Source organism: Hemiscyllium ocellatum, chromosome 8, assembly GCF_020745735.1.
Source record: "Hemiscyllium ocellatum isolate sHemOce1 chromosome 8, sHemOce1.pat.X.cur, whole genome shotgun sequence".
In the NCBI taxonomy this organism is placed as follows: domain Eukaryota; kingdom Metazoa; phylum Chordata; class Chondrichthyes; order Orectolobiformes; family Hemiscylliidae; genus Hemiscyllium; species Hemiscyllium ocellatum.
The window spans coordinates 5,656,534-5,683,133 of record NC_083408.1 but is presented as its reverse complement, the minus strand read 5'-3'; the positions used below and the strand labels follow the sequence as shown (position 1 = coordinate 5,683,133).

The following is a 26,600-nucleotide window of genomic DNA, read 5'->3' as shown; positions in this document are numbered from 1 at the left end:
TGGAGATAGAAAGCCAGGTTTGTTAAGAGGAGGGACTCACAGAATCATTCTCTCCTCTCAATCATTCATTTTGCCAATGATTCCAACTGTAGGCAAGCAAAGACAAATCGATCTGTTTGTTCAATGAACTGTAAATACTGTGCATGCTGTAAGTTAGTTGTCCCTCCAGACACTCTGACTCAGAATAAAATTGAACGTTGCAAGCAGCTGAGGTACGCAGTTTCAACGGTTTCTGAAAGGACGATGCATGAGCCTGCTGTTGGTCCCTTGTCTGCCATTTGCTATCCCATTCTCGCTGTTGTCGGCACCGCTGGTGAGTAATAAATGGCAAGTAGTTTTTGTTTTTGGAGATAACCGGAACAAGTCTTTCTTCCTTTTCATTTAATAACAGACCTGGAATTGGTAGACACTTTCTGTAAGCTGGACAATGAAATTTTCGTCGTTCAGCGTAAAATCCCTTCTCGTCCTCTCTTGATCGTTCAGGAAAGCGATTCTTCCCTTTTTCCAACTTCATAGCACAGCCCAGTGAACGTTTTTCATCTTGACTAGCCTGGGAAACGTCCGAGAAAGGTTTCCAGTTCAAGGGAAGTTAGAGATGGACAAGAAATGCTAAACTTACCAGTGATGCTGAAGTTCCATGATCCTTTCTTTTTCTGTTTTTTTTTCTTATTTTACTGCTTTCTCGTGAATTGTGGTGAATCGCATATTTTTGCATGATAGAGCATTAGTAGATAATATATGTTTTTACGTTCCTAGAAATATGATCAAATAGATTGCTGGTCTATGAAACGTTATGTATAGTATCACACAACCCCTGGTAATTCATATCATTGTACATAATGTTTAATTCTCACACAACAGATTTCTATTTAGTCTCTCTCTCATTCCATTTGGAAAGGTTAAACAAACCCAGTGTTTCTGTCTGGCAGGTGTCTTGCAAAACTTCGTAGAATCATAGAATACTTACAGTATGGAAACAGGTCATTCGGCCCATCAATTCATCACCAGAACTAAATGATACTATTTTTCATGCTGTAACGTGATAAAAAGGGAAGCTTGATAGCCGGATGGATTGTTCGCATTACGTGTAAACACTTTTTATGTTGTTTCTATTCAAATCGCATGCATTATTTTTCATGAAGTCTTTGAAAAAAGTCTAATTGGACCCGTTATGTTGTTTGGTATGTTTGAATCGTAGATTGTTTATTCTCTTGAGGTCATTGATTCTGCCAGCCTTGCTACGTTATCTGTTTCTTGGTACCGTGCCGGTATTATCTTGTTTTGAGTTTTTGTTTTGTTTGGATGGCCACTAATACGTTCCTGCAAGGATGTTTATTAAGACCAGTCTCTGCATCCAAGTCTAGCTACCTACAGAAATCTGATGAAAATCTCCAACATCTATTAATTTAAACACTTAATTTTGTACTAATATATGTTCAACTTACTATGCAACAATTATTTTAAAAAGATTCACCTCGCGTGGGCCAACCATTTTCTTTCTAATTCATATATCATCAGACATTTCATATTAAATAGCGTTTATCTGAGTTGGCTTATCAAAATCTCACGGTTGACATTCTGCTCCTATTTGGTTAGGACTAAGGCATTCTGTGATCTGAAATGCTTCTACAGCTAAAATTTCAATTGATTGCCAGTGCGTTGAGAATATATGATCTAATAGAAACATTGTTTCATATTTAGCCATGAGCAGCAACAACAGAGCTGACATTATGCAGCACCCCAGGCGTATTGACTGAGTGATCATCGAGTGGATGTTGCGTTTATCAGTGTTTCCAGAGACAACTGCATTTGGATATGATAAACTCCAATTTCAATTGGATTAAAATAAAACATTAACATTGCAGATGGGAAATAAATATATCATGATAGTTTCTGTACCATCTTGAATCGGGAATTGGTTGTTAACTTGAGACTGATTTGTAAACGTTCTCTCTGATTTGGTCCCTCGCAGCCAACTTGGTGGCGGTTATAATCCTATGCCGAGGACAGTGTGGACTTTCTCGATGTATCACCTGCTATCTAGTGGCGATAGCAGTGTCAGATTTCTTTGTCATGATCTTTGCAGTTATCCTGAACCGGATCATTCGCCTCTACTGTAAGTATGGTCTGATTTCTACCACTCCCGGATGTAGATTCAGCACTGTGCTAGTCTATGTTACGCAGGATTGTTCAGTTTGGCTGACATTGGCCTTCATCATCGACCGCTTTATCGCTATCTGCTGTCAGAGTCTGAAGCTCAGATACTGCACTGAGAAATCTAAATCCATGGTCATAGGAATACTCTGTGCTTTGAGCTGCATTAAAAACATTCCTTTCTATTTCATCTACCAACCATTGTACATGATGGATGGGGTTCCCTGGTTCTGCGACATCAAATCAACATTCTACACCTTACCCATCTGGCACGCCTACGACTGGCTGGACCACGTCTTAACTCAATTTCTTCCATTCGTCCTCGTTTTGCTGCTCAACGCCCTGACCGTAAGATACATTCTCATGGCTATCCGAGCCCGTAAGAGACTCTTGAGCATGGAGAATGGCACTGACCCAGTGATGGTCAAACGTGGAAAGTCTATTGTTCTTCTCTTCACAATCTCTCTCAGCTTCTCCTGCCTGTGGGTCATGTATGTTGGACGTTTCCTCTATGTCAGAGTGACAGTCAAGGTTTACTTCACTGGTCTGGATGGCAATGACTTGCAGGCTATCTTTCAAGAGACGACCAACATGTTCCAGTTACTCAGTTCTTGCAACAATGTCTTCATATATGCAGTGTCTCAGCACAAATTCAGAAAGGAACTGCAGAAAGTGCTGACTTCTCACTTCAACGGCATCATTGGTTTCATTAAACGGTGAAGAAAAATGTCATGTGTTACTATGAATCAATGAGCAGTACTCACTTCCACTTTCTCCCTAGAGTCAGATTTCATGCATTCACCCAGGCAAAATTGAGACATTTGGACCCATTGGCAAATATCAATACTTCCCTGTTGTGAAAGCTGAGCTATTAGCCATGCTGTCTTTCTGGATGACATGCTGAAACATGAGTGTATCCACTCTTGCAGTTGCTGGGTATAATATTTCACTGTTGGTATTCCAAAAAGGACTGGTTATTTTATCCCTGTCGTCTTTGGCCAACATTTGTCTATCTTATATTGGCACTGAAAGCAGTTTACTGCTTGATTATACCAATTTTGTTCTGGAATCGCCTATTGTTCGCCTTTGAGTACACATTTCCCACGTTAAAAAAAATGTCGAAATTGGTTTCGAATATCTTGAGGTGGTGAACGATGCTGCACGAAATAATGTTTTTCTTTCTTACTTTCTTTTGTACTTTCTTTATTCCTATCTTTGTTTCTGTTTTTGTTTATTGTCAAAGCAATGGGAAGAAGACAAAATGACATTACTTCTGAAGATGTCTGGAATCCACGAAAAAGAGAGTAACGACAATGATGAAAGCCAAATTGAAATGAAAAGTATTTGTTAAAATTCTTTTGAAATGTACCAGATGTACCAGCTCTTCTGAAAGCAAAGGCCAAAAGAGATAAGAACTCCAATAACAATCTTTAAGAATTGAAGAAACCTCTTAAAGAAACCTGACAAAAAAGAATGCTGGAGAAATATCGTATGTCAGGTACCATAACAGGAGATAGAAATAGACATAAGTTTTAGTACGGAATAATTGATCTTCGGATCGATGTCCTCACCCCAAACAAACACTAAGGATGTCTTGTGGGCGGAGTCTATCTACAGGCAAAGAAATCGTAACTGTTTCGGGTTTCGACTTTGTCATCAAATTGTCGAAGAGATGTCATGCTATGAAGTCATCAAACTGAATGTTGATATCTGGCTGTAAAGTGCTGAAAAATCCTTAAATTCCTTGCTAACTACTTCTGCCAATTCATAAAAATATTCACATTTGGTTACCGGAAATCCCATGTTTGACTTGCAACGTTGGCTCTATTTCTGGGTTCACAGATGCTGTGAAACAGATGCAGTGTCTCCCTCATTCTGATTGTATTCGAGTTTTGTGGCGACATTGAATGTTTCCACTTGCCATCAGAAGCTTTCTGACAGCACAACACGCTGCAAACACAGTGACCCCAAACAACATTTCTGCACCGAAACTGAAAATCTTCGCTCCAGATTCAGAATTCACCCGAAATCAGATTTTAATTCAACAGGTTTATTTGAAATCTAAAGATTTCACAGCGCTGCTTCTTCAACAGTGGTAATCTTGTAATTTTAAATAAACCAGCTGGACTATAACCTCGAATCGTGCGAATTCTGACCTTAAGAATTCAATTCCAACACCGGCACATCCACATCATGTGTTTCAGAAATTGTGTGTGAAGCAATTACGTCCCAGTACAACTGTGATAATGCCAATGGTTCAACAACATGGCAAAATTCACAGAGAAGTCTGTGCTCAAAATTCAGGGCACTGCAGCTTCATCGATTGCAGTCCCTTCTGCTGACTCTCGATTACTTATTATCCATGGAACAGCATACGACATTGCAATCAACAGCATTTCTTACGCATTAACCTAACTAAAGATGCTCTGGATGGCTTCTACTGGGACGACTCAATAATATTACCCTCATTGAATCTTCACGATTAATATCCTACCTGTTACCATTAATGAGAAATGATATTCCATAGATAAGCACAGTGGCGAAAAGATCAGGTGATAGGCAAGGAACACTGCAGCGAGAAACTCACTTCCTTCGTCCCCAGTCATCAACATGGGATCCGCATATCCTTTTCTGCCGCCATACGTAAACATATCTCATTCTCTTGCGCAGTACACCCGCTGGCTTGCTTTCCAGACTGGTGTCCCCATTGAGCTGTGGTTGTATCAAGCAGCTAATTGTTCTTGGAACTGGATGGTCAGAGCTAGCAGAAGGCAAGGCAGAAGAGCTGCATTCACATTCTCCTTGGCGTCCTCTGCACGGTTTTCATCTTTGAAGAGATTAATTTTGTTGAGCAGGATTGCAATGTCATAATCTGATTTTTTTTCAGCTGATGTCCTGCAAGAAGGTAAGCAACAGGCTAATATGTACTGGAGACTGCCTGGCGAAGTTGAGCTGCAGCGAAGGAATGGTACTCATTGTACTATCATTCAATTTGTCTGATTCCAGAATCTGGCAAGTAATGCCCAATTGTTTCTGGCAGGATTTGTTCATGGTCTTGACTTGAAAAGACATGATTCAAACCATGAGAATACACTTTACTGAAGGGGGTCATAAGATAGCACAGTGAATGTAAATGAAATGATGTAAAGTTCCTGCAAGTATGAACCCAAACTAAAGTAAGTACACGAATAGAAAAGTATTTACAGTTTATAGGGAAATCTGCTCTTTCACTGTTTTTCAAAGTGAGTACAATTGAAGTGAGGTGGTGATAGTGAATAATTCTAGGGATGTGCTTGTGGATATTACCATTTATGGCCATGTTCCTTCTATCATCAAAGCACGGCAGGATCTGTGGTGAATGGCATACCATCAATACGATCAGTGGTGAAATGGCTAATGGGTCGGATTATGGACCCGGCGATGATAAGGTTGTTTTTGATCTCGTTCACATGCGTTTTGCAAACATTGACTTGCCACTTCACAAACTGACCCAACCACAGCCAGGAATAAGTTAGAGAAATCCAGATTGATAATCCTTTGATCCCGTTTCGTCAGTGCTGCTCAAAAGCCACCTCCTGGCTATTCGAATCACATTGTCCTGCATTTCGTTCCTAGTTTTGCATGCGTTAACATTACAAATGTGTATGTACATAATTAATCATTATGAAGATTTCAGGCTCTGCAACTCAAAAAGATAGTTACTTCCAGATTCCTACCACCAGCCATGTGAGAGATTTTCCCTCACATATTCTCTGACGCCTTCAACTTACCGGAAAGGTCATTGGTTAAAAAAAGTTTGAAAAAATTCCGTCCGCCCATATTCTAACCTCAACCATGGACAAAATCTGATGCTTCGAAGCTGAGTAAATACACCCCACGGTTCTGTTCCCAAGGGAATAAACGCAGTTTAGTTTTGAAATTCATGGATGACTCAGGTTTGTTAAACATCTTCATATTGAAGGATAAGACGGAGTGCCAGACGCAGGAGATTCGTCCCATTCACGCGAAACTGCCATTGAAGGAGATTATGGCTTATCTGATGATCATCCAGTCCTAGTTTCTGTGTTTTCCCAAAATTCTTGGTTGCCATATTGATTACAAGTCTGTCTATTTGATCTTACACAATCTTGACAGCGGTCTGTGTTAAAGAATTCCACAGATATACGATTCCCACTCCTCTCACCAAAGAGACTAAATTCTTCCTCATCTTTGTCGGAAATGGATAGAACTTTGTTCTGAAATTATTTCATGTAGTCCCAGACTCTCTGTTCCCTGGTTTAAATTTATCTTTAACAACTGCGTGTCACGTTCTTTTCTTATTCTGCCGTTTCTCATGCCCATTCTCCTAGTCACTTTATTAATTTGTCCTTTTCTTTTCCCTCTTTGTATGTATGCGTTGCGTTTTCCTACACCTCTGTTTCAATGCCTTGTTTTACTTCACCTCTCTGTAAATCATTGTCGTCTCTCCGTGGTAGTTTTGTTTTGCCCTGCAGTTATTGTAAACAGGCCACACCCAATGTAGTGTGAAATTTTAAAGAGAGCTTTGATCTGTTTGTCACTCAAGAATTTCAGAATAAAGATACTCGATAGTTGCTGTCGTGTCTCGCTCAAGGCCCATTGGCAATGTCCCAAGTTGCAGAATGTGAAGAGACACACATATTGGGACTAACGATAACTCGATTACAATTGCATAATTGAAAGTGGAACAGTGATGCAAATTTGAAATTATTGTTCGTGATCCCAAGCGATTTGTTTAATCAACAATTTCCTGAGCAATTCAGTTCAAATTTGGACTTACCACTGACCTTAGTCAACAGTGAAAACACCAACTCACTGCTCTTGGTTGGTAAGCATTTAAAACACATCTTTTGAGCTTTTTAAACCTTTGGTGCAATTCAACATTTTAACATATTTGGCTCATAGACAATTACTTTCTAGATTCAATTTGGTCATTTCGTTTCAGTGTTTTTTTTTCTTATTTACTGCTGGGTGACTTTTGCAACGCATTATACACCCAAATTGAAATGCGCAATTTGGTTTGTAAACTTAGATTAGTTTTCAATATTTATTCTCGTTTACAACGATATCAGCAATCTGTCAATGATGTAGAATAAAACCGTGGGCCATCATTCCGATTAGCACGGCAGTATGTTGACTTACCATCAAAATATCAAAAGGGAAATCAGGAACCTAAAGATTGGTCTGGCCTTGGATGCACTCGATTCAGTACTTGTGAAAGGATATTATTTTTCACAGTGAAAGAATTCTACATTGCGACATGATACTGGTCAATGCGCTACCATCAAAGAGCGTGGAATTAAATGTTGAATATCTCGAGGTAATCAGTGAAATGTGGCCTTTTTTTCTCGATGCATGAAGGCGGACAAAGCTCTGTCAGATACCTCGTAACGCTTCACTGATGTTACAAATAACAACAGTATTACAGTAGGTCATAAATGCCTGTGATAAGTATGAGAATGAAAACAAACGGAACTTGTGGTCGGGAATAGTGCAAACATAAAGGTCAATGAATTTTGTGGTAGTTGTCAGTCGTGAACAGAGCAAATGTAGCGGAGAGAAAGAGAATTCAAACTCGGGGTCTGTGCTTACCCCAACCCTACTCGGTGTTACAGCCACTGAAAAGAAATGAAATGGAAATGGTTTGAAGGGGTTGTGTTTAAGGTGGGAGTGAAAGACTTGAAAGGGATCCGATGGATACCATTTTAACGTAGACAGTGTGCATGTCCAGAACCAGCTGCTAGAGGAAGTATTGGAAGCATTTACAATTACGATAATTCAAAGTTATGTGGAAGGACACATGAATAGGACAGGTTTAAAAGAGAAATGAGCCAAATTTGTGGCAAATTTAACAAGATTAATTTAATGTATCTTGACGACATAGGCAATTTGGATTGAAGGTTATGTTTCTGTGTTGTATAACTCGATCAGTCTGAATCAGGATGATCGAATATGTTATACTGAATGAGGACGTTTGACCTTATCCAGGTAAACGTCTTTCAAAGAGCTGTCTCAGTCTTCTTTCAACTTCCTCAGCCTTACATCAGGCTATTCACTGCCGGAAATTATCTCCGACATGTTTCTGATAATACTGCTTGTCGTGTTTAAGAATAAAAACTAGACACTGCTCACTTAAATTTCTTTGAATTTACACCAAGACAGCCTAGACAGCTATTGTAATGAGGCTAATGTAAACTGGTGCAGGTTGTGATGTGATCTGCATATATTATTGGAAATTTTATGAACGGATGTTTACATACAATCGTTTAGATCGACACATGTTAAGGCAATTTCCATTTAACCTTCGAGTGTTTAGTTCCACTGCCATTACCCGTGGACTATGTACAGATAGTGGAACCACGCCCCTTATGATTTTAAGGGCCATTGATTGAGCGGGAATCGGGAGTGCGCGAACCAACAGGCAGCCAAGAAGGTAAGGTTGAACATAAAATTCCTACAGCAGAGTGAAGGATGAACAGGAGGGAATAGACACGGGGACTGCTTGGTAAGCTCAAGAATATATTCAGGCAGTGGCTACACACGAGTGAATACACATATACAGTCTCCAAACCCCTCCTCTTCTATCCAAACAGAAAGTTACTGCCTGGGAGGTTGGTAAGTTAGGGTTGTTTTCTTTATCACTTTGGCAATTTAAGCTGAAGGAGAGAAAGCTGGGGCAGTTACATGCTAATCTTGCGGATGTGAGCGGAAACGATCATCACTAGTGTCCTAGTTGACTTCACCTGGCAACTGCAGTGAACTTCAGCTCGTCATAGCTCCCTCAAAGGGAACTGGAGCTGGAGCTGAAGAAACATTGCAACAGTCGGAAATTTAAGGATGTGGTAGAGGGAGGTTATATGGAGGTTTTCACACCTCAGTTACAGGATAAATGTATCTCTATGACTGTCAGGAGAGGGAAATGGAGGCAGGCAGTGGAGTGATCCCCTGTGACTATTCCCTCTAAATAATATGTGTACTGCTTTCGATACTGTTTGGCTTTAAAACCTGCCAGTGCAAAGCCACAGATGCCTGGTCCCTGGCACTGAACCTGACAGTGTGGCTCAGCAGGGAAGGAGGATCATAGGAAAGCGATAGTGATTGGAGATTCAATCGTTAGAGGAACAGACACGAGATTCTGTGGTCACAAACGAGCTTCCTAGATTGTTAATTGCCTTTTGGGTGCCATGGCAGTGATGCTTTGGATTAAACCTAAAGAATGCCTAAGGTGGAGGGTGATCACCCATAAGTCGTGATATACATCAGTATCAATGACATTGCAAGGAAAAGTGGTGAGGCACTGAAAAGGGATTATAGGGAGTTAGATTGGATGCTAAAATGCACGACGAGTGGAGGAGTGATTTCAAGATGGCGACCAGTGCCGCGGACGAATGAGGCTGGCAACAGAGAACGAATGTAGTTGAATGTGTGGCTGCAGGGTTGGAGTAGGAGGGATGGATTCAGATATTCGGATCAATGGGATACATTCTGGGGAATATGTGATCTGTACAAGGAGAACGGGCTACACGTGAACTGGAGGGGTACCAATATCCTGAGCAGCACGATTGCTCGAGCTCCTCAGGAGAGTTTAAGTTACTTTGGCAGGCTGATGGGAAATGGCGCTAAAAAACACAATAGGGGATAGGTAGTGAACAGTCGGATATAGCGTGAAGATGGGTTGACAATTGATAGGGCAAAGTTGAAGTCAGTGTGATGTGTTGAGGTGTGTGTATTTGATTGCAAGAACTGTCAGGAAGAAGAGTGATAAACTTTAAGCATAAATCGAAACATGGAGGTACAATGTTGTGGCCATTACTGGGACATGGGCGTCGCTGGGTCAGTAATGGTTGGACATCTTTCTGGGATTTCGATGTTTCCAAAGGAATAGGAAGCGAGGTAAATGAGGCAGGCAGTGCCATTGCAAATCACGGAAAGTATATCTGCTGAAGAAAGTGAGGTCGTCTTAGTGGGTTTGTCTAATCATAAATTATGGCTGGAAGTCATAAACAAGAAAGGAGAAATAGCTTTTGTTGGGAGTATTCCACAAGGCCCTCAATAGTAACAGAGAGAGGGGGAGCAGATTGGGAGGCAGATCTTGAAAAGCTGCAGAAAGAACGGTTTTTTTGTCATTGGTGACTTGATTTTCCCTAATTTTGATTGGCACCTCCTTCATGTAAACAATTTGAATGGAGCGAACTTTATCAGGTGTTCCGAGGAAGGATTTCTGTCTCAACATGTACATATGTCGAGTCGTGTTGGGGGAGCCATATTAGATCTGGTGCTTGGCAACGACTCAGGTCAGGTGTCAAGTGTCAGATCTCTCAATTGCACAGCATTTCAGCAACCTTTACGATAGTCATCGAGAGGAAAAGGAGCAGGCGCTATGGAAATGTATATTTTTGAGATGGGGGATTATAGCGCAGCCACTGTATTGCAGTAACTATGGAGCATAAAATTGTGAGCATATGTTGTCAATGGAAATGCACAACAGAAGTGTGAAGGTTGTCCAGGGAGAATTTGGTACGCGTGCTGAATAGGTCTACTTCATGGGTAACAAGAGATATGGAAAATCTAGTCAAGAGGAATGAGTTGTAGTTAAGTCATAGAGTCCTAAAGATCTCCAGCACTGAAACAGAATATTCGTGCAACCCGTCCATGCCGACTAGATATCCGATTCTAATCTAGTCCCATTTGCTAGCTGATGGCCCATATTCCTCTCAACCATTCCTATGCATAAAAGCATGCAAATCATTTTTTTTTCAATGTTGGAGTTTAACAGTCTCCAGCATTTCCTCTACCAGTTCATTCGACGCGCACACTATCCTCTGTGGGAAAACACTGCCCATCAGATCCATTTAATTTTTTCCCCTCTCACCCTAAACTTATGCGGTCTAGTACTGGTTCACCACCACAAGGAAAATACCTTGTATATTTACACAATCCATGCCACTCATGATTTTATAATCTTCTCTAATTCACCTTTCAGCCTTGATGCATCTAGTAAAATAGCCCCAGGCTATTCAACCCCTCCTTGTAGCACAAATTCTGCAATCCTATCAACATCCCTGTAAATCTTTTCTGAACCCTTCCAATTTTCACAAACTCCTTCCAACAGGTGGGAGACCAGATTTGCGCACAATATTCCAACATTTACGCAAAACATGTCCTGTCCAGACTCCTGCACATAATGCCTTGTCTAATAAAGGAAAACGCACCAAACATCTTCTTCACAATCCTATCTAACTGCGGCTCTACTTTCAAAGAAAAATGAACCTGCACTCCATTGTCTCTTTGTTCAGCGCCACTTGCCAGGACGTTATCCATTAAACGTATATGTTCTGCACTGATTTGCCTTTCCAAAATGCGGCATCTCACATTTATCAAAAGTAAACTCAAAGTTTACATATGGTTGAGGACGCAAGAATTAAACAGGGCTCTGGAGGATTACAAGGTGGTGTTAGGAATTTGTAGACGTGTACTGTATCTGTAAGGGATCTGAAACCTCTGCCTGGCACAGACAGTGTTGAAAAATTTTAACATGTAACACTTTGTACGAAAACTAAAATCTGGACCTGCGTGGGCATTGTAAACAACAAATTTAATTTCGGCCAGTCAGTTTACGTTATGTCCCACATCCCAAAATCCAATCGAATTTTAATTTTATTGTTTTGGATGACAGCAAACCAATGAGCCGGTCAGATGCTTTGTGTATAAAAGTCAGATACATTGAACAGTAAGGGAGAAAAAGATTGATACGCTCGAATAAGTTCAAATAAGAAGGAAGATGTCATGGAAATGTTGAAAAACAATACAATTGACAAATATCCCAGACTAGCCGAGATATGACCAGGGTTATGACGGGAAGCGAGGGAAGAGATTGCTGAGCCTTTTTGAATGATTATTGAGTCCTCACTATCCACGAGTGCAATACCAGCTGTTTGGAGTTTTGCAAAAGTTATTGCCCTGTTCAAGGAAGGATCTAAGGATAATCATGGGATTTCCAGACCAGTAAGTCTGACGTCGGTGGTGGGGAACGTTTTGGAGATGATGCTGAGAGACAGCATTCATGATTATTTGGAAAAGCATAGCTTGATTAGAAATAATCATTATGGCATTGTGAGGGACAGGTCATGCCTCACAAGCCTTGCTGAATTAGTTGAGAATGTGACAAAGCACGTTAATGATCGTAGAAAACGTTATGTGGTGCACATTGATTTTAGCAAAGTGTTCAATAATTTTCCCCACGGTAAGCTCAATCAGAAAGTAAGGAGCTTTTGGATACAGGGACATCTTGGCTATCTGGATACAGAATTGACAGGACTATAGGAAAGTAAGCCTGGTTGGAAATGGAAAGTATTCAGTGTTGCTCTGCAGGGACACCTGCTCTTTGCGATTTTTTTATCAATGACTTGGATGAGGAAGTGGAAGGGTGGGTTAGTAAGTTTGCTGATGACACGACGTTTGTTAGAATTGTGCATCTTGTGGATGGCACTTGTAGGTTGCAACCGGATATTGACAAAAAGCAGAGCTGGGCTGAAAAGTGGTAGATGGATTTCAACATGGAAAACTGTAAAGTGATTCTTTTAGAAGGTCAAATCTGAATGCAGTTTACAGGATTAAAGGCAGGATGATTGGCAGTGGGGAGGAACACATGGATATTCGGGTTCACGTCAATCGAGCCCTGAAAGCTGCCACACAAGTAGATAGGAATCTTAAAAATAATGTATGGTGTGTTGGCTTTTCTTATGACGGGATTGAATTGAAAAGCTGCAAGATTATGTTGCAGCTCTATAAAGCCCTGGTTAAATCTCACTTGGACTATTGTGTTCAGTTTTTGTCTCCTCGTTATGGGATGATTTGAAAGCTTTAGAGAATGTGCAGATGAGATTTACTCGGGCAGTTCTCATGAAGAAAGCTTGAGGGAGCCAATACTTTTCATATTGGAGCGAAGGAGGATGAGTGGTGGCTTAATATTGTCGAACAAGATGATGAGAGGCATAGATTGAGTGGATAGCGAGAGATTTGTTCTGAAGGGGGAAATTTCTCTCAGGAAGGGGCTTATATTTAAGGTGAATGGTGGAAGGTTTAGGGGAGATGTCAGATGTATGATCATTACACAGAGAGTGATGGTTGTGTAGAATGGACTGCCAGTAGTTGCAGTAGATTTAAATATTGTACGGATATTTAAACAACATTCGGATTGGCACATGTAAGTTAGTACAATGAAGGATATGTAGCTCGTCTAATCTTCGAGTAGGATAATCGGTCTATACAACATCGAGGGCTCAATGGCCTGTCATGTATGTACTATTATATATGCTATGTTCTATGATTGTTGCATAATGCAATGGTATCGACAGAAAATGGAATGGCTTCTAAGCTGGATCATTATCAATGTCAAACTGTAAAATCTGAAATCGTAGGTTGATTCTTGTCGACCATTGACACATATTCAAAATCTGGTTATCGCCATGTTAGCGCCCGGAGAGAAGTCTGAGGGAAAAATTATTACTGCACGGAAATGTCCAGCATCACATCAAAGGCAAGAGCCCATGCAAATGTATCCATGGGTTGATGTATCTGTATACATTCGTGTTTTTCTATCATCAGGATTGCCTTGATCCCAGCTCAGGGCAGAAGAAAATGCTTAAAGAAATCGTTTGGTCAATATGGTACCACTTCTGCATGGAAATTAGTGACAAATTGTTTCACTCGAGCATCAGTCATTTCCAGATTGCTGCCCTTTGCGGCTAAACTAATCCATGTCCCGACACTGATGTCAGAAACCATTCTCTAGGTTTCATACAGTCAGTTAGAACATTGCACCTTTCGTTGCAGAATGCCTATTGATAATGTAATGGAACATGTCAATGCTGCAACGTCTCTCTCGGTAACAATTACGGATTACGAAGTGTTTGATACCGCCACAAAGACAGGTTCTGCTTTAAAGACTGTAGATGTACAAGAGGGCTTTTAGCCGATCATCATATCCGACGATAAAACATGATTTAAGGTATTAAAGATATGCTATATAATTGATATGTTATACAACATATTATAATATATATTAACAACCTTCCCACACCCAACCCCCATTTACGTACGTTTAAAATAACGTGAAAAGTTAGGAAGGGGAAAAAAGTTCAGGGAGATCATGATTGAAGTGGCCGTATAATTTTGCCATCAGCTATCGTTTTCTTTGACATGACTGCCAGAAAACTCACGACGCCGGAATTTCTAGAGAAATCATCGCTGTTGTATGTCTACCAAACAGTGCGCCAGTTATACTGAGGACGCAGCCTAATGTTCAAGGTTTTTGTGATCTCAACGATAAAGGGAGAGATCACAATAATTTACATGACAGCAGGAAGAAGATCCAAAGACAAGTTATTTTAAAAAATATTTTACTCTAAATTAAAATCGGGGAAAAAAATCACATGGTCTTCAAATTTCTTATTGAATGTTGTGCTTTGCTATGATTTTTTAAAATTGTTAATTTCGGATCCTCAATCTGGAGTCTGAATTCCTGATTCGTTCTGTGCTGGTCACTAGCTGAAATTCTCAAAGTGGGTTTTGCACTGAATCTTTTGTTCCTCTATAATATTTTGTGTCCACAGCACAGACTTATAGAGCACTGTGGGAGAGAAGAGATACAAAGTTGTTTGTTATATGAACAAATTTGTTTCCTCAAACAGGAGTGAATTTGTCTGGGAATTTTCAAAACGTTACACCCATGCAACATATAATAAGTATCTCTGAGTTTCCATGGGAAACTGGATATGCCAAAATGGATTTGAAGAACCAGCTGCTGACGACTAAAGTTAAGCATTCTCATTTGTTCTGAGAGATCCTTGAACAAATGATCTTCGCCATTGTCCCTGCAACAAAATGTACAGTTGATCAAATACTTGAAATGTATATAATTCAATGCAACGAAGCTGGTAAATTAAGCATAAAATTATCTGTCTTCATGATCGACATAATGAGTGAAGAAAATTTGGAACACGGTGACTGTTTTAGATATTCACCAAAATAATAAAATGATTTCAATATATTCGTGGTGATATCTTGGGGAAAGTAGACAACACAGTAGAGAAGTTGCTTTGTGTATTCGAATGTATGAAGGTGGAAAATATCACCTGGACCTCACCAAGTATATCTAAGAGCACTGCAGAAGTCCAGAGAAGTAATCGCAGGGGGCCCTGTTTGATATTGTGTCTTATCGTAAGAGCGGGGAGGACAGCGAATGTTGTTCCATTATTCAGTAAAGGCTGGAAAGAAACTATTGGGAGCTATAGACTGGTAATCGTTACATATGTGGTGAGTACATTTCTTGAGAAAATTAGTGTCATAGGGTCATAGAGATGTAAAGCTTGGAAACAGACCTTTCGATCCAACCTGTCCATGCCGACCAGATATCCCAAACCAATCTAGTCCCACCTACCAGCCCCTATCCCTCCTTTCCTATTCATATCCCCATCCAAATGCCTCTTAAATGTTGCAATTGTACCAACCTCCAACACGTAGTCTGGCAGCACATTCCATGCACTTACCACCCTCTGCGTGAAAATGTTGCAACTGACGTCTCTTTTATATCTCTCACCCAAAACTTAATGACCTCTAGTTCTGGACTCCCCGACCCCAGGGAAAAGACTTTGTCTATTTAATCTATCCATGCCCCTCTGTAAGGTCATTCCTCAGCTCCGAAGCTCCAAGGAAAACAGCCCCAGCTATTCAGTCTCTTCCTATAGCTCAAATACTCCAACACTGGCAACATCCTTGTAAGTCTTTTCTGAACCACTTCAGGTTTCACAACATCTTTCCGATGGGCAGGAAAGCAGAATTGCATGCAGTATTCCAACAGTAGCCTAACCGATGGCTGTACAGCCGCAACATGACCTCCCAACTCCTGTACTCAATAGTCTGACTAATAAAGTAAAGCATACCAAACGCCTTCCTCACAATTCTATCTACCTGCGACTCCACTTTCGAGGAACTATGAACCTGCACTCCAAGGTGTCCATGTTTAGCAACACTCCGCAGGCTTTGGAGTAGGAAAACATGCCTCAAACAATTTCAAGAGTTCGTTCATGAAGGTTGACAAGGGCAGGGCGGTAGGCGTAGTTTATATGGATTTCAGGAATATCTTTGATAAGTTTCCACGTGGTAGAACGCATTGAATCCTCGGCGAGCTCTCAGATTGGAAACAAAACTGGCTTGAATGTAGGACACAGAAGTTAATGTATGACTGTGTGAATCTATGTTGAAACTTCCAATCTAAGAAGTATGAGCAATATGAGCAATCTTATATCAATTACGAACATCAATTAATGGGAATATAATGGTCATTCTGCAAGGAGTAGGATTAGTTTGCCCCTCAAATCTGACAAATGTTAGGTATCAATCATGCCCCTTAAATTCAAGGAAATCTTTCTCCATTATTGCTGCCAGTTTGATTACTTCAACCACTATGCAGATTGAAGTCACCCACAACACCTGCCACACCCTTCGTGAAAAAATATGCAACTTACTATTTTGTGCCATTGCATTATTGCTGACAGTATGGTTAGACCAATAAGATGCGGATTGAACTCACCTACAACACCTGCCAGATCCTTAGTGCACACATATGCATTTTTCTGTTTGATGCCATTCCATTATTGCTAACAGTTTGGTTAGGCCAATCAACATGCAGAATGAAGTCACCCAGAGTGTCTGCTGTACCATTAGTGCACTCACTTACAATTTTCTATTTGATGCCATTCCCAAACTCACAAATATTTGGAGGGCAGTACACAACTCCCACCAATGTTGTTTTTCCACCTTTGGTATTTCACAGCTCTTCTCATAACGATTCCATATTTTCCACATAACTATTGCTCCTTACTATTTTGTTAATCTCTTCTAAAACTAGCAAAGCTATCTCACCCCCTTCTATTTCATTTTAAAATTTCTGATGATTTAACATCCCTGTATGTTTAGCTCTCAACAATCGTCACCCTGGAGCCCAATAACATCAGACCTATCAAAACTTGCCTGCACCGTTTAGTCATCCACCTTATTACAAATCAATGGTCTGCCTGAAGTTGTTTTTCATCCCAACTTCACCCTGCTTCCTAGCAAACACGGGAGGCCCCAACTCCCTCTCCTCCCGTGATAGTGCCCGAACATTCCCACTCTCTTTATTCTTCTTGGAGGCCCTGGTAGCTCCGTCCTTCTCGGCTCACTTAGGAACGCGTATCTGACCCTGCTTCTTATTTTCACTTGATCAGTGCCAATGTTTCAACACGTCTCAGTTCGTAGGACAAAGATGGGCATATCCATTAGCACACAGCTCCCAATCAACAGGCTCTGGTGTAACACGCCAGTTGTTCCCCAAGCAAAGGCTTTTCACAATGGGCTTTGTCCCCACCCACATTGTTTCTCTTGTAACTGCATTCAGACCCAGTGCACACTGTTCTCCAGCAGCGCCCAAGATCCAACCTTCCAAAATATTCCCCTAGCTAAGGCCTCTGGACAGAATCCACACTGTTCATGTAGGAATGGCCTCCGGCTTCAATGCCACAATGTTACCAGCAATGCCAACTGCTAATCTAGTAACCGCTGGTATGCCAACATCCACTCTGTTGCCCTACGAACAGCTAGTAACTCCACAAAACACTGCTCCTCTCGTAAATGGCCTACGGACCTTCTACAATCTGCAAAATCTGTTGCAGTTCAGGAACCGGCCGAAAACGAACCTGAACGGAAAGCTGTGAAAGGAGTTCCTGGGTTGGCTTGCTTTGGAGACCAGGACTTCAGCCTCGACATCGACTGATAGAGTTGACCAGATTTTGAGACGTCGGAAGCAGAGTGCGAGGACGCGGAAGCTTGTTAAGTGGGCAGGAGTTCATATTCGGCGAAAACCAAACCCAAGCCGACCAGTTATCCTATCCATTCTGCAGTCAAATGTCTGCTCACTGGACAGTAATTTGGACTGCATCTGACTGCGGCATGCTTCTAAGCGTGAGTTTAGAGACGGCTGCGGCCTTGTTTTCATGGAAACATGGCTTCCCAAAGAATTTAAGACAACACTATCCAGCGAGATGGGCTTGCCTCGTTTCGTGCTGAAAGAAACGAAGCTGTGTGCAGGAAGGCTGTGGGTGGGAGTTTATGTGTCTACATCAAAAATAAATAATGAAAGGACTCTGTGCTATTCTCCAGTTAGTGCTCATCACTGATGGATTTGTGATTGTTTGATTAAACTATTTCATTTGCCATGGCAATTTACCGTTGTCAGTATAGTAGGGCTGCATATTACTACCAGTGTTTATGTTAAGAAGGCACTCTACGATGTGTATGGGACTATTAGTCGACGGCAGAACGCAGACCCTGATGGACTGTTTATTGTTGCTAGAGATTTTAACTACGCAAACCTGAAATTTGTGGTCCCTAAATTCCATCAGCAAGTGAATTTTGTGACGAGAAGGTGGAAGACACTAGATCTTGTTTACACAAACAGCCACAATGCATATAGAGCAGAAACCGTCCCCACTTTGTCTTCTCAGACCACCTCTCTTTCATGATAATTCCAGTGTACTGATCGCTCGTCAGATGTGTCAAACCAATTCTGAAGCAGGTTGAAATCCAGGCCTGGAAGAGATATTTCTCCTCTTCAAGACTGCTTAGAGCACTCTGACTGGCAGTTAATGTAGGAGGCGGCAACCGATGGTGACACCATCAACCTAGAAGTTTGCACAGCGTCAGCCATTTGCTATAGTCCCAAGTGCATTGAATGCGTCACTGCGTCTAAGGCTATCCCTTCTCACTCCAATTAGAAGCCATGGATGACATCAAACGTGATCCATGAATCTGCTTTAAGATCAGATGATAAAGTGGCCAGACCAGCAGCGAGGGCCAATTTTTATGGGACTATCAATGAGGGAGAGCTTGCATATGCACAGAGAATATACAGCCTTTTACAGGACAACGGTACTACCTAAGCGTGTGGAAGGGCATTCAGTCTATCAGCAACCACAGAGCAGTGTAGCCTGCTGTGCTAGTGATGCTTCCCACGCAGATCAGTTGAACAACGTCTCTGCACGGACTGAGGCAAGAAATGACTTGGCAAGAAATGACCGTCTCCCATGCCAATTAACAGGTGTTATGTCTTACCATGGCTGATGTGTGGACAATTCTCTGCAGAGTTTACCCACGTACGGCTACTGGACCAAATAACATCTCTGACAGAGTGCTCAGATCATGCTCTGACCCGCTGGCGGATGTTCTCATGGACATTTTAAATATCTCTTTGAGTTGTCCCATAGTTCCAAAGTGCTTCAAGACCGCTACCATTGTCCCTGTGTTGAAGACGTTTTCAGTGTCCTGCCTGAGTTGCTAAAGTTGTTTTAAAACCCAATATCATGGATTGCTTCGAGAGGCTCGCAGTAACGCACAGTAAGCACTTGCTCCAGCCCAGTCCACATTGGACACCGCACAGTTTGCATATCGTCGAAACCTCTCAACAGATTATGTCATTTCTCATCATCTTTCATCTGGCGAACACTCGTCTGGACAAGTAGGATACCTCCATCGGATTATTGCTCAGAGACTTCAGTTCTGCATTTAAAACGGTCATTCCTCACAACCTGGTTGGACAACTGAGTCTGCTGTTTACCCTCTGCAAAAGAATCCAGGATATTTTGACGGGGAGACATCAAGAACAGTATCTCCAACACCATCACGCTAAGCGAGGGTGAGGGCAATGGCAGAGTTGTTTGCTTAGTCCACTGATGTTCACTCTGCTGACACAAGACTGTGCAGTGATTCACAGTTCGAATTACTTTATTAAGTTCTCTGATGGCATGATGGTAGTGGGTGTCATCGCCCGGAATGACGTTTCAGCATACGGAGAGGAGGTGCAGTGGCTAACGGTTTGTTGCAGAGCCAACAACCTATCTCTCAATGTAAACAAAACGAAAGAGATTGATGTTGACTCCAGGAGGAGATGGAGTGATCACTTTCTGCTGGACATCGACAGCTTCCCTGAGGAGGTTGTGAAGAGTACCAAATTTCTTAGTGTTCACCAGGTGGAGCATCTCAACTGGTCACTCCTCACAAGTTCCATAGCCAAGAATGCCCAGTAGAGTCTCTACGTTATGCAAATGCTGTAGAAAGCCACGTCCCGACCACCCAGCAGCCCCCTTCCTCACCAAATTCCAGAGCGTGATAATTGAGATTAACCTGAGTAGCTGCATTACTGCCTTGCTCGGGAACTGCATCATCTTGCATCGTACGTTGGATAGAGAGGAAAGCTGTGAAGATCATCGAGGTCTATCTTCCCCCCATTATGGGCATTTATATTGTACACTGCATCCGCAAGGCTAACAGCGTTGGGGACGACCCCTCACATCCTTCATTCAAATTCTTCTCCATTCTGCCATCTGGAAGAAGATACCAGAACATTCAGTCTCTTACAGGACAGACTGTGAAAGAGTTCTTTTTCCCACAAGCCATCAGGCTCCTGAAAACCAATTGATCACATTTGCAACTTTTGGACATCTTGTTCAATTGCTGCTAGAATAATGGTTTATTAATGATCATTCATTGTTGCATTGTAATTTGTCCCACACTGTACATATCCTTTTGGATGTTCGGAAATAATTGTGCAGTCTTGCATGTTATACACTTTCCTGTGCACTCTATGCTGCTCTGTGTATTATTGAACTCTGGTATATTCAGTGTATTCATATACCACTTGGTCATGGAGAAACGCTGTTTCATTTTTATTGTACCAGCTGAATATGTCAGATACGACAAATAAAACTGCTATATTCTTCTTTAGTCTACTCTACAACACTGTTCTGTTCATATCAGGCATTGTCCTCCCAATAGTATGTTCCCAAACAAGAGTCTACATCTCCAAGAACGACTATGATTCCCGAGCAATGTCCAGTTCGTAACTTGATAAAATTTAGGATCGGGAAAAAGCAATTCGGCCAGTCTAGTCTGGTCGGCCATTCTATCATGGCTGATGTGCTCCTTACCCACACTTTCCTGCTTTCTTCCCATCACTCTTCAACCCATTTCCAACTAAAAATCTCGCTAACTCCTCCTCAAGATTACGCAATTACGCGTCCAGCGCACTTTGCGATAGAGAATTCTACAGACTCACAATCTTTCGAGAAAAGTAGTTTTTCCTCAATTCATTTAAATTTGCAGTTCATTTTCCTAAGGCTATGACCTAAAGTCCGAGAATGCCCCACAATAGAATGTATCAACTCCATGTCTATTTATCAGAACTTTTTAGAATCTTAAATACCTTACATCTCCCTTTAGGCTCGTCTAGGCTAACGTTTCACTGACATCCACCCTAAGTGAGACTTCAAGTCTCATTTTTACGTAAGTCTCATTCATCCTCTTGATAAGTAATTCGATTTGTTTCATAAATCATGGCTCCCTTTCTCGGCAAATTCCTCCCTGTCGAACACATGAATAATTATCAAGGACTATTAGCATCGTTTCCCTGTACAAGATTCACATTTGAATTGTGCCTATCCCTTGAAATTACTTTCCCCATCCTATGCATCCTAAATCTTGCCTAATCGCACCATTATTGCCTTTCTCAAAGCTATATCTGCTGCCTTGCTGTGTATGGCTATTCCGTCCTTTGCTAAATTAAACATAACCAAACTGTGGTCACTACGACCAAAGTGCTCAACGACCACCAAATCTAACACCTGGCTCGGTTCATTTCCCAGAACCAAATCCAATGTGGCCTCCCATCTCGTCGGCCTTAATACATCCTGTGTCAGGGAACCCTCTGGCATACGTTGAACAAACCCTAATCCATCTCATGTACTTGCACTATAGCGTTTACATTCAATATTAGGGAAATTAAAGATTCCCATCAGAGCTGCCCGGTTATTTTCACTTCTGTCCAGAATCGTCTTCCCAAATTTTTCCTCCACATCTGTGGAACGTTTCAGTGTTCTATAGAAAACTCCCAACAGGGTTACCGCTCCTTTCCTGTTTCTATCTTAAGCCCATATTACCTCAGTAAACCAGTCCACACGAAATGTCCTTTCTGCTACCGTCATGCTCTCCTTGAATAAAAATTCCTTACCTCACCCACATTTGCCATCTTCCCTGCTCGTTATGAAACATATGAACCCTGGAAGCTGCAATAACTAACCCTTTCCCCGCTCTATTCATTTCTCAGAAACTACCGCAACATCGAAGTCGTGGTTGAATCCCATACTGCAAGTTTCCCACCTTATTCAGAATGCCCCTGGAGTTCAAGTGGACACATTTGAAACCACCTGATGAAGGGTTTTTGCCCGAAACGTTGATTTTCCTGCTCCTCGGACACTGCCTGACCTGCTGTGCTTTTCCATCATCACTCTGATCAAACTCTGGTTTCCAGCATCTTCAGTCTTCAATTTTGCATAGTTAATGTTAACCTGACTGCGATTCCTCTTGCAAGGATGCCTACCTTTATGATGTTCTCTTATCTCTACAAGAATCTGAGTGAGTCTCTCTCTCTCACTGCAAATCCCAGGTCACCTCCTCTGCCTATTCCTGATGAAGGGCTCCTGTCCGAAATGTTGAATTTCCTGCTCCTCGGATACTGCCTGACCAGCTATGATTTTCCAGCACCACTCTGATCATAACTCTGGTTACCAGTATCTGCAGTCATCACCGTTGCCTACACTTCAAAACACCTTCTTGCTTGCTGGTACAATCTTGAAATCTTGAAATCTTGCTTATCACCTCATTACTCACAACATCCTGTGCAGTGGAGCTACAATTCAGGTTTTTGCACACCATCCTGAATTCGTTTAAATTGTTCAGAAGAGCATGAGCACATTCCCACGCCAACCCAGGAAATTCTACCCCAATTTTGCAGGTGTAGCGCATCCCGTTTGTAGAGCTCCCGAATTATGAATCATTATCTGCCCACACCAGATTATGCGTCATTTATACAGGTTTGTGAATCCCTCCTTCCTCATCATCCTTGTAGCCAGGTGTTGAACTGCTCTCACGATATGTCTCAACTTGCTCCCAAGGGACCTCTGTAACAAATCAGAAATAACATCAAACTTGCCTGAATTTCTGTCTTGTTCGCCCATCCCATTTCCTACCTATGTCATTGGTCCGTATGTGGACCTCGAATTAAGGCTGCTGTCCTCCATATTAAGCATCCCGAAAAGCCGATCTGAGCCATCATGAGCCCAGGCACATGGGATGTAACACACTAACCGTGAGTCTGTCACGTTCCCAAAGAATCTCATATTTGGGTCCTAAATATGTAGTCCCCAATGACTAATGATCTTCTCTCTCCCCTTCCCTTCTCAGCAACAGGCACAGCCTCTGTGCCAGAGACTGGTACACCATTGCTTTCCACTGCTAAGTCGTTACCCCAACTGTATCCAACTTGGTATACTTATTCTTTTGGGGAACGTTCACATGTGATCCCTGCACTGTCTTCCCTATCAATTTTCATTTGCCATCAGTAAACCATCTACCATTTTCCTGTACCTGAGGTGTTATGCCATTCCTGAACATACTGTGAATTACTCCCTCAGCCTCCTGAACGATGCTTAGTTTATCCAGGGCCAGCCCCAGTTCCCTAAAACATTTTCCAAGGAGCTGGATGTGGTTGCATTACCCACAGATGTGGTCAGCATAGACATTAGTGGTGACCCTAACCTCCCATATTCGACAAAGTGAATATTGAACTGTCCTACCATTCTTTCCCACTGTTCTGAATTCCTGGACAGACTGCATATTTCTATAAAAAGGTGCAAAACAACACTAAGTAAGAGAGTATTTATTCTAAAAGTTCCGTTTCTGACTGTGTCGTGTGTTCTGGCATTCAGAAAAAGCTCCATCATTAACGAACAGCTGTAAATAATCACAAGAGGAATATCCATCTCTGGATAGAAAAACCGAGTTGACGTTTGAACTCGATTATCTTTCTCTTATCGCTGACACTGCATTAGCTAACATTCTGGGAAACGTTTCATAGTATCGTATTTGCTATAAATATGCACTGGTCCTTAAATCAACTTGAAAGGAATTGGGTTTATCTCATTGGATTGTTTGAATATTGCCCGAATAACTGGTATCGAAACGGTGAAGAATTTTGACCGTACTGCTGTGAAGTGTAAAACGTTCAAACAGGAAAAACTTTTGAGTCTCATCGCTGGATTCCTTTGGTGTAAATCACTATGTATTAAATGGTCTCACGGCCTTCTCTGGTGATGGCGGCGAAATGTTCAAGCAACAATTGGCAATAATAATGGTGTGTTCCATCGGCAGGTGAATTGGAACTCACTGTGGTATATTTTCCCTTGAACGGGACGTCAGTGTCGCCACAGTCTTCTGGATTTGATGAGCTGCGAGAATGTGATCCTTGTGGTAAACTAATACGGTGCAAGAATGAATACTGCACTGTTGGTATCACTTTATCGTAAACCAGTCATGCAGCGCATGAGCTAACCGACTTCGGTTCAATGTAGAGCTAAAACTATAGCTCAGTTATTTTACAATTTATAATCGTTCATCTCAAATATGTTGCTTAACCTGTCAAAACAACTTAGCTCTTTTTTGTTCTAGTATTATTCAGTTGCAGGTGTTACGGAATTTCCTCCCAATTCACGTTAACCAGTGAGGGAGAATGCAAATTACGCCTCCCCAACCCAACAGCCCAGAACCCCGTCCCATTAAATTTACTACTTCTGCTTCTGCACACGTCTTTTCAAATATTCAGAAATCAGCTTCTGAAACGTTATCTTTTCTGAAAAACACCATTCCCGATTTCAATAAGTTTCAGAATGGAAAAAAAGTCTCCAAACTTGTCTTTATCACTCACCACTGGTTCTGAAGTACTAAACTTTATTTAATGATCCATCTGAATGAGGGCATCACTTCAATTTGCTGTCACCAAACTCACATCATCTTCTGATTGAATCATGTCCTCCATGAGGACACGACTCATTTTTTTTTATTTTCAACCCACGTGATCTATTCACATTTTCACCATCCAATTAACTTCACCTTGCCTTTTCTAACATCTTTATCTCTCAGTAAACCGCATTGCTGCTTTTCCAATGTTCATGCATCCAGTAAATCCTATCCGTTCATTTCTAACTTCTTTACTTCCCAGTAAATAACCTCCATGTCTATTATCATGACTTTGTCCTGTGTCTGAGGAGTGACACCTCCCTGTGTATCGTCTCAATTCTTCTCTTAGCCTCCCGAATGATTTCCAGTTCATCCAGCTCCAGCTCCAGTTCCGTAAGTCAGTTTTGAAGTGCTCCAGTTGGGTGCACTTCCACAGATGTGGTCGGTCGATTTTCGAAAAATGCAAATGTAACAGGGCTGTCGTTATGGATGACTTCAAATTTGCCAACATTGACGAGAACCTCCTAATTCAGATAGTTTGAATGGAGCCTTTTTTGTCAGGTGTTTTTTGGAGGGTTTCCTTACAAAATATGGATGCAGGCTGAGGAGTGGGGAGGTCATTTTGAATTGGGTGCTCGGCAATGGGCCAGGACAGTTGTCAGATCTCGCGGTGGGAGAACACTTTTGTAACAGTGACAACAAATGTCATGCTTACCATGTCCTTGAAGAAGGAACAGAGCACTTATCAAGGGAAGATATTTAATTGGGGAAAAGGAAATTATGACGCTATCAGACTGGAGCCAGGTTGGGAATAATTGTTGCACAGAAAGTGCACAATAGTCATGTAGAATCGGATATTTTTGGAGGAACTCAGCAGATCTCGCAACATCTACTCACAGAAAACAGAGTTGACATTTCACACCCATGCGGACACATACATATAAATACAGATACACATACTTCAAAATACCAGAGGCAAACAGAGAGAAAAGCACACGCAGAGTCACAGCTTCGCACAAACATTCATCCACATACAGCCAAATAGAAGTACAAACGCATACTTTAAAACAACTACAATAAAAAAAAGCGAATGGTGGTGCAGTTATCCACAAATCGAAGAGCAAGAAATCAATTAAACAAAAGTGTTCTCGAATTCGCTGAGTCAACTCTCAGTTGTACGATAGGCGTGGATAAACGTTATTGAGTTTCGTAGAACGCTCAATTTGGATTAGAGTTCGAAATATATTTGCACTCTGTCAGATAGAAAAGATTAATGACAGTTACAAAAGGCAACGTATGGATCCACCCGTCCCCAATCGCCAGCCACATCTACCAAATGATTATAGACTATTCTGTTGCAATTCCAGAACTTCATATTCGTTGGCCCACGTCTGTTTACAGTTGACTGATTTGATTCATGGGCACATCACATGGGCACACAAATACATGGGCACATCACATGGGCACACCAATTGATAACATTTTCGGAAATACTTTACACAGTAATACCAGAAGATAATGAAACCAACTCTGGAACTTTAAGG

The 26,600-nt window shown here is 41.5% G+C and overlaps 1 protein-coding gene across 1 annotated transcript; it reads left to right on the top strand.

Moving 5' to 3' along the window:
* Positions 1-243: 243 nt before the first annotated feature.
* LOC132817984 (probable G-protein coupled receptor 139) lies at positions 244-2,874 on the top strand. The gene is made up of 2 exons (XM_060828561.1): positions 244-313; positions 1,973-2,874. Exons 1-2 carry the CDS (start codon positions 244-246, stop codon positions 2,872-2,874), a joined length of 972 nt encoding a protein of 323 aa, XP_060684544.1.
* The last annotated feature ends 23,726 nt before the right edge of the window (positions 2,875-26,600 follow it).